The sequence below is a fragment of the Berghia stephanieae genome, chromosome 10, assembly GCF_034508935.2.
Source record: "Berghia stephanieae isolate SIO BIC M18660-M18661 chromosome 10, UCSD_Bste_1.3, whole genome shotgun sequence".
Taxonomy (NCBI): domain Eukaryota; kingdom Metazoa; phylum Mollusca; class Gastropoda; order Nudibranchia; family Aeolidiidae; genus Berghia; species Berghia stephanieae.
The window spans coordinates 3,399,534-3,409,533 of record NC_088369.1 but is presented as its reverse complement, the minus strand read 5'-3'; the positions used below and the strand labels follow the sequence as shown (position 1 = coordinate 3,409,533).

The 10,000-nt window shown below is 39.6% G+C and overlaps 1 protein-coding gene across 1 annotated transcript in view; it reads right to left on the bottom strand.

Annotated features, from left to right (window-relative positions):
* Positions 1–3,573: 3,573 nt before the first annotated feature.
* The window catches only part of LOC144955978 (uncharacterized), a 46,627-nt gene continuing 40,200 nt past the window's right edge, over positions 3,574–10,000 (bottom strand). The window contains exons 4-5 of the mRNA XM_078886240.1: positions 5,373–5,437; positions 3,574–3,808 (exon numbers count right to left, since the gene is read on the bottom strand). Coding sequence (XP_078742366.1) covers positions 3,574–3,808; positions 5,373–5,437 — 300 coding nt within the window. The remainder of the gene's footprint in view (positions 3,809–5,372; positions 5,438–10,000) is intronic.

Below are 10,000 nucleotides of genomic sequence, written 5' to 3'. Positions count from 1 at the left end.
AATCCAGCCCATGTAGTAGAGTGCCTGCTGGTCTAGTTGTCGACCAAGCACGTCTGTTCCTGGCTAGAGTCACAATTTCGTCAATGGGCGTTGAATCCAGTCCATGTAGTAGAGTGCCTGCTGGTCTAGTTGTCGACCAAGCACGTCTGTTCCTGGCTAGAGTCACAATTTCGTCAATGGGCGTTGAATCCAGTCCATGTAGTAAAGTGCCTGCTGGTCTAGTTGTCGACCAAGCACGTCTGTTCCTGGCTAGAGTCACAATTTCGTCAATGGGCGTTGAATCCAGTCCATGTAGTAAAGTGCCTGCTGGTCTAGTTGTCGACCAAGCACGTCTGTTCCTGGCTAGAGTCACAATTTCGTCAATGGGCGTTGAATCCAGCCCATGTAGTAGAGTGCCTGCTGGTCTAGTTGTCGACCAAGCACGTCTGTTCCTGGCTAGAGTCACAATTTCGTCAATGGGCGTTGAATCCAGTCCATGTAGTAGAGTGCCTGCTGGTCTAGTTGTCGACCAAGCACGTCTGTTCCTGGCTAGAGTCACAATTTCGTCAATGGGCGTTGAATCCAGTCCATGTAGTAAAGTGCCTGCTGGTCTAGTTGTCGACCAAGCACGTCTGTTCCTGGCTAGAGTCACAATTTCGTCAATGGGCGTTGAATCCAGCCCATGTAGTAGAGTGCCTGCTGGTCTAGTTGTCGACCAAGCACGTCTGTTCCTGGCTAGAGTCACAATTTTGTCAATGGGCGGTGAATCCAGTCCATGTAGTAAAGTGCCTGCTGGTCGAGTTGTCGACCAAGCACGTCTGTTCCTGGCTAGAGTCACAATTTTGTCAATGGGCGTTGAATCCAGTCCATGTAGTAAAGTGCCTGCTGGTCGAGTTGTCGACCAAGCACCCCTGTTCCTGGCTAGAGTCACAATTTCGTCAATGGGCGTTGAATCCAGTCCATGTAGTAGAGTGCCTGCTGGTCTAGTTGTCTAGCTCTTCAAGTAAGCGATAAAAGTTCGACGCGGAGGCGGTCTGCGTCCATGCGTAAGATATGCCGCGCACAGCGTAGCCTGCGTCTCATCACTGTAGTTACCATATAACATATTCATTATTAAGAACCACAAAGGTTTGATGTCACCACTTTAGTTCCCTATTATAATATTGTTTTTTGTCTTGTTTTTGGTTTTTGTTTTGTTATTTTTCTTTGTTTTTGTTTCTCGTTTTGTTTTGTTTTGTTTTTGGGGTTTTTTTTGTTTGTTTTTTTTTCTGTTGATTTTGTTGATTTTTGTGTGTTAAACTAAAGGAAATCCGGAAGCGACGTCGCTGAGTGGTTAATGCACTGGACTGTGACTCGGAAGGTCCAAGGCTCGAGCCCAGTTTCAGGCACTTTCCTTTTTTTAACTTTGAGCAAGATTATTATCTCTTTGTTTGCTCAATTTTGACATCATGGGTGTCTCTGGTAGTAAAGCGTTATAAACCCATTACCCTACTCGACTCGGGCATGAATGATAGATTATAGCTACAGGTAGTGACGGAAGATGTAAGAGTGTAGATAAAAAAGGGCGCCTGACAAGTGACTGGTACTGTATGGAATGGAAATCTTGTTCCATACGGTGTGCTAAGTGAATAAATAAAACGTTGTGAGGGCATTGAACATATCATTTGAGTGGAAATGCACTACATAACTATCCATAATATTTCCTTTTTTAAAAAAAATTGAGCTTTTATATAGCGCAATATCCACTAAATGTGGTCAAAGCGATTTATAAGGGGTCGGTTCCTAGCCAACAGCAACATTTAACATGTAGGACGGTACATGACGCCTGTTAGGCGATATTACAATTTGTTTTGGACAGAGACAACGCTGTTAACGGCCAGGGACTCATTTTACACCTGAGTACGGTGAGAGAATCTTAGTAAAGAGGTTCTCCAAGGACTCAACTATGCGCCGAGCGAGGCTCGGACCCAGGACCTTTCTATCCGAAAGCGAGTGTCATACCACTAGACCACATAGCCGCACATGTGTTATTGTTATGTTATTGGCTGTAATCTAAATATTTTGATGTTTTATAGAAAAATAACTTCCTTCATTTTACTTCATCTTGAATCTCAAATTTTATTAACTGTGCATGTATTTCAATTTAACGGACAACGCGACATATTAATTTTCGTGTGATAACAATAATATCAATAATGATAAAAATAATTAATAGTAATAATAATAATAATAATAATAATAATAATAATAATAATAATAATAATAATAATAATAATAATAATAATAATAATAATAATTAATAATAATAATAATAATAATAATAATAATAATAATAATAATAATAATAATAATAAATAATAATAACAATGATGATGTTGATGATGATCTATCCACTCATCCATTCATCCATCCATCCATATCCATCCATCCACCCTTCCATCCGTCCACTCATTCATCCATCCATCCATCACTCCATCCATCCATACCTCTGTCCATCCATCCACCCCATCCATTCATCCATCCATCCATCCTTCCACCCCATCCATCCATCCATCCATCCATCCATCCATCCATCCACCCATCCATCTATCAATCCATCCATCCATTCATCCATTCATCCATCCATCCTTCCACCCCATCCATCCATCCATCCACCCCATCCATCCATCTATCCATCCACCCATCCATCTATCAATCCATCCATCCATCCATCCATTCACCCATTCATCCATCCATCCATCCTTCCACCCCATCCACCCATCCATCCATCTATCCATTCGCCCATCCATCCATCCATTCATCCATCCATACCTCTATCCAACCATCCATCCATCCATCCATCTTTCAATCCATACATCCATCCATCCACCCATCCACCACACCCATTCATAAATACACACACATACATGATAAGTCCAATTTTTACTTTCCTACACAACCTTATAAAGCTACTTCTAACAATTACCCATATTAAATATCAAATTTATAAAAATTTCATAATGCAAATATTAATGCTCGAAGCTCGAAGAAATATATCACAATGTGAAATTGAATGTAACCTTCAATTAATATACGTAAGCAGATAATATGGACGTTTTGGGTTTCCCCTTTATCAACAAAACATGATGAATGAAACACTACAGACGAATGAGATAATGTATGGACGCTTCGGGTTTTCCCCTTTATCAACAAAACAGAATGAATGAAACACAACAGACGAATGAGATTATACTATTAATTATCTCATTCATCCGTAGTGTTTCATTCATTCTGTTTTGTTGAGAAATGGGAAACCCGAAATGTCCATATTATCTGTTTTCGTTCAATTTCACATTCATCATCATCATCATCATCATCATTGCCTTTTTCACCCTGGGTCAGGGTATAGGCCATAGACAAACAATTTCCAACCTTCTCTATCCTGAGCTAACTCTTTTTATCTCATTCCAGGGCTAACACTTCTCTGTATATCAGCTTCTTTAATTCTTCTCCATGTTCCTCGTGGCCTTCCCCTTTCACAATTTCACATTGTTATCTATAATATTTCAAACAGCATTTCAATAACAACAAAAAAGTAGGAAAATACTCAAAAGATCAAGTTATTTTCAAATTATATAACAGTATCTTTGGTCTTTTCGAGACTCTCCCGTACTCCATCGAGATGCAGCTAAGACAGGGAGATAATTCGGCCATTTCCGGCCCCTGGTCGCTATGGCGACCCGTCAAAACAATGAGGCTCTCCAGGGCTCCGACGACGTCGGCGGAACTAGTGGCACGACCGCGGTCAGAGAGGAGGGTAATTGTGGATTTCACGTCTGACGAAGCACGGCTGAAACAATGAGAAGTTAATGAACGACAAGGAAATGATCTACGGCCGTTGCGGGGAAATTGCTTTACAATCTTTCTTTCTTTTTTTTTTTGAGCTTTTTTATATAGTGCAATATCCACTAAACGTGCTCAAAGCGCGTTACAAGGGTTCCCTGGCCAACAGCAACATTTAACATTTAGGACGAGACATGACTGATGCCTGCTAGGCGATATTGCAATTTTTCGGACAGAGACAACGCTGTTAACGGCCAGGTACTCATTTTACACCTGAGGACGATGAGAGAATGTGAATAAAGATCCTTTTCCAAGGATTCAACTATGCGCCGAGCCGAGTGAGTCTCGAACCCAGGACCGTCCGATCAGAAAGCGAGTGTCATACTACTAGACAACATAGCTACACATATGAATTTAACAAACTGAAAAAAAAAAATAATAATAAAAATAAAAATAAAATTCCCTTTAGTCATCCCATAGGATAAACATTTGTCTCTAGGGTCTATTCCACTGGAATAACCCAGGCGTCAGCCGCAGTGCAGCGCCGCAAATTGATCTTGCTCACGGCCACATCGCGCAGTAAGTGGCGGAATATCGAACTTGATAACTTCGGGTACGAAGCAAAAAGACCGTACCGCTGAGCCACAAAAAAGTAGTCCTTCAGAGCCGTTCTGCCCATGGAGCCGGAGTTAAACCCGGTATCTATAGTGTGAAACGGACAATAGCAATTGCTTGTTATCCTTTGGAAAGGACGCTTGTCTATCGCAAAGTACTTTCCGCCAAATTTAACAGACTCAGCTACCCATTCACTGATGGCTGGACAGAGGGGGGGGGGGGGGGTCAGAAAAAAATCTCTGATTGCACCCTGGATCGATCTTGGTCCCTTTGCGTGTGCCAGCTGAAATATCGGGATCGCCGCAAATGGGAGTTTACGTCGATAGATAGATAAAAAAAAATTGAGCTTGTATATAGCGCAATATCCACTAAATGTGCTAAAAGCCCTTTACAAGGGGTCCCTGGCCAACAGCAACATTTAACATTTAGGACGAGACATGACGACTGTTAGGCGCTGGTAACGGCCAGGTACTCATTTTACACCTGAGTGCGGTGAGAGAATGTTAGTAAAGAGACATTTCCAAGGACTCAACTAACTATGCGCCGAGCGAGGCTCAAACCCAGGACCTTCCGATCCGGAAGCGAATGTCATACCACAGTAGGACCTCATAGCGGTAGATAGATAAAAAAAAAATTGAGCATTTATATAGAGCAATATCCACTAAATGTGCTAAAATCGGTCCATTGCCAACAGCAACTTTTAAGATTTAGAACTGGACATACGCCTGTTAGGCGATGTTGTAATTTTTTCAGACAGAGACAACGCTGTTAACAGCCGGGTACTCATTTTACACCTGAGTGCGGTGAGAGAATGTGAGTATAGAGAACTTTCCAAGGACTCAACTAACTATGCGCCGAGCGAGGCTCAAACCCAGGACCTTCCGATCCGAAAGCGAGTGTCATACCACAAGACCACATAGCCGCACAAATAGATACTTTTTCTTCGATCAACTTACTTGGTGATGATAGTGTTACAGCAATATCTCATGCTCAGGTTTGATCTCAGAAACATCTCGTCAACCTGTGGAAAGCGAAATACTGAGTTGACCAAGCTAGAATCGGATATTTACACTCATTCATTACTCTATCAATTCCTTGCTTCCCTTTGGATAGGACGTTAGACCATCAACCGGAGCAACCTGATACATTTACATTGATATATCAAATTTATTAACAAATTACATACACACTTCTTCAGTTCTTTATCTTACGTTTATATAGAGCAATAGCCACTAATCGTGCTCAAAGCGCTTTACAAAGATCCCAGGCCAACAGCAACACATAACATTTAGAACGAGACAAGACGTTAGGCGATATCACTTTTATTTTAGGACAAAGACAAAGGCTGTTAACGGCCAGGTACTCATTTTACACCCGGGTAAGGTGAGAGAATGCGAGTAAAGAAACTTTTTTAAAAAAGAACTCAACTATGCACCGGTCAGAGCGGGACTCGAACCCTGGACCTTCCGATCCGAAGGCGAGTTTTATACAACTAGACCACATTACCGCACATCTAATTGACACAATGCCGATGAGATAGGGAGGATATGTTCTCTAGTATGACACTCGCTTTTGGATCGGAAGGTCCTGAGTTCGAGCCTCGCACGGCGCATAGTTTGAGTCTTTGGAAAAGGCTCTTTACTCACATTCTCTCACCGTACTCACGTGTGAAATGAGCACCTGGCCGTAAACAGCGGATCTAAAAAAAACTGTAAGATCGCCTTACAGGCGTCATGTCTCGTTCTACGTGTTAAGTGTTGCTGTTGGCCAGGGACCCTTTGTATAGCGCTTTGAGCACGTTTAGTGGATATTGCACTATACAAAAGCTCTAGTCTTTGTTGATGTATTTTTAGATTAGATGTTTTATGGTAAGAGTTTTAACATTCAATTTATTCAATTCTTCAGACGACAGGAATTCAAATGCATCAGTTTATTAAAGAAAGAAATATTAACTACATAAGTGATGAATTATGAAGCATGGATAAAAGTTAAGGGGATTTATAATATTTTATAAATTAAATACTGCTTTTAGTGTGATTGCCATATTGTGAATAAACACGTTTGTTAACATTTGGGCCAGAAAACTCGTCCTTCAAATATCGATCGATCAAAATGATTCTCATCTTGGCAAAAAGCTGTCAAACCTGGGACTTCGCGAAGTCCCAGGTTTGACAGATTTTTGCCAAGATGAGAATCATTTTAATCGATCGATATTTGAAGGATGAGTTTTCTGGCCAAAATTTCAAATACATATTTTGTCAGAGTGCGTATGTACTCCGATTCAGGCTTTCAGGTTATTTGGAAATTAAGTTATTTAACATATCCTCTAACCCTGAAGAATTGTATTACGTAAGTTGTGTGTGGGTAAGAAACAAATAAAAAGCTAAAAAGTTACAATTTACGTTTAATCCAATGCGTGCCTATTCACAGGTCAGATAACCCAGCTTGCAATGGGCTCATTGTTGAAATGGAAATACGCTCAACTCAAACCAAAGCAAAACATTGGCCGTTATAAGCAATGTTCAATCAAGCCCATAATACGCTTCCACAGTCATGACGTTACTTCCCTCGTAATTACGCATGGTAACTTAGTAACTCGCTCTAAACTATCGAAGCAATGGCGGACGCCCTTATGAGATATTTCTCCGACGAGCATAAAAGTGTATCCAGAGGGAGGAAAAAAACATAATAAATCTGATCATGTTTTGACTTTTACACATTCTGATCACATGACATGTGAAAAGTTCTCGTCAGTATGAAGAATAAAGAGTAATGATTTTCTATGTTTACGACCACGATGGCCGCCGTTGCTGGGCGACATAACATTTTTTTGAGCTTTTATATAGCGCAATATCCACTTAACGTGCTCAAAGCGCTTTACAAGGGGTCCCTGGTCAACAGCAACATTTAACATGTAGGACGAGACATGACGCCTGTTAGGCGATATTACAATTTTTCGGACAAAGACAACGCTGTTAACGGCCAGGTACTCATTTTACACCTGAGTACGGTGAGAGAATGTGAGTAAAGAATCTTTTCCAAGGACTCAACTATGCGTCGAGCGAGGCTCGAACCCAGGACCTTCCGATCCGAAAGCAAGTGTCATACCACTAGACCACATAGCCGCACAACATCAGACTACTGAATCAAATTGATATCGGATATTGGACCTGCAAACCGATGCACGTTGGCCCTAATACAATATTATAGTATATTATATATAAATCATCATTTAGGGGGGCAGAGTGGCTCAGCGGTACGGTCCTTGCTTCGTACCCAAAAGGTATGGAGTTCGACTATCCGCCTCGTTGCGTGGCCTTGAGCACGTCACGTCCCACTAGCTCACTTTGCGGCGCTGCACTTCGGCTCACGCCTGGGTTATTTTAGTCTTCCCTTGGGATAGACCCTAGAGACAAATTTGCCCTGAGATGATTAAAGGGAATTATATTTGTAAATTTATTTATTTATTTATTTATTTATTTATTTATTTATTTATTTATTTATTTATTTATTTATTTATTTATTTATTTATTGTTATTATTATTATTATTATTATTATTATTATTATTATTATTATTATTATTATTATTATTATTATTATTATTATTGTTATTATTATTATTATTATTATTATTATTATTATTATTATTATTATTATTATTATTATTATTATTATTATTATTATTATTATTATTATTATTATTATTATATATGATATCTCATCTCATCTCATGTAGTTCCATATCTGAAGCAGACGTCGGAGGTCATCTTCCGCCAAGCTGATCTATCTCTTGCCAATTCTATTAAAGCAGCGCCACCTTTCTCAGCTTCATCTGTCCAAGTTCTTATCCCTTTCAAATACGTTATTCTTTGTCTTCCTCTTATTCTTTTTCCATTCATCTTTCCAGTCAAGGCGAGTATTTCCAAACCAGGGTGGCGGATAATGTGTCCTAAAAATTCCATTTGGCGTTTGATGATTTTTGTTATCAGTGATCTTTTTCTGTTTGCCATTTCTAAAATTTCTTCATTTCTTTTCCTTTCCACCCATGACACCCTCATCATTCTTCTGTAAAACCACATTTCCACTGCCTCCAGTCTTTTAACCATGGTCTTGTTTATGGTCCAGCTCTCACAACCATATAGCAGCACAGACAGTACATAGCAATCCAGGACTTTGATTTTTGTTTTATTTATATATATGTATATGTATGTATATATATATATATATATATATATATATATATATATATATATATATATCCATATGCATGTATGTATGTATGTATGTATGTATGTATGTATGTATGTATGTATGTATGTATGTATGTATGTATGTATGTATGTATGTATGTATGTATGTATGTATAAAGGTGCGTTAGTAATTCTATTCATACCTGTATTGCCATCATTCTCTCCATTTTCTGTAAGGAAGGGCCATTAAGAGGCTCATTGTCGACATTAGTGGTGGTGTCGGATGTTTTATTTACGAGGTGAAAGGTCACGTTTTATTTTAGAACACCTGGAAAAACGAAAACAAAGGATATGGACAGATAATCAATATAAAGTTCAAACATAATCTTGATTTATGAACTTGTTTAACCGAATTTTTTTCACTACCATGAAAAGCAATATTGTTGTCATCTTAATTGAAAGCAATATTATGTTATAAGGTGGGCAACGTGGGTCAGCTGTGCGGTCTTTGATACGTACCCGAAAGGTACCGAGTTCGATAACCCGCCGCCGCTGCGCTGTATGGCCTTGATCAAGTCACCTCGCTCTAGCTCAATTTGCGGCGCTGCACTGCGGCTGACGCCTGGATTATTCCAGTCTTCCCTTGGAAGAGACCCTAGAGACAAATTTCCCCAATGGGGTGAATAATGGGAAATTTATTTATTTAATTGATTATCCATCGCCTGAAATTGGTATTATGCGGCTATGTGGTCTAGTGCTATGACACTTACTTTCGGATAGGAAGGTCCTGGGTTCGAGCCTCGTTCGGCGCATAGTTGAGTCCTTGGAAAAGGCTCTTTACTCAGATTCTTTCACTGTAATCAAGTGTAAAATGAGTACCTGGCCGTCAACAGCGTTGTCTCTGTCGGAAAATTTGTAATTTCGCCTAGCAGGCGTCATGTCTCGTTCTACATGTCACGTGTTGCGTTGGTCAGGGACCCCTTGTAAAGCGCTTTGAGCACATTTAGTGGTTATTGTTCAGTATAAAAAACTGTATTTTATTATATCGAGATTATGAAAACGTATTTCATATGTGATTTGTGTCAACATCTATTTTGTTGGGTTTTTTTTTATTCAGAAGTAATAATATTAATTCTTAAAAGGATAAAAAGATAATTTTATTCCATCGTCATATTTCTCTTGTCTATAAATTCCTTTGTGACGTAAGCAGGCAATTATTTTAAATTCATAAATGATAAATGCATGACTATGAGTTACCAATCGTGCTTAATGATCTGCGCGGAAAGTTATGACGTAATCACACAACTAGAGAGATATATAGATAGAAATAGGGACAGAGAGAGAGAGAGAGAGAGAGAGAGAGAGAGAGAGAGAGACAGAGAGAGAGAGAGAG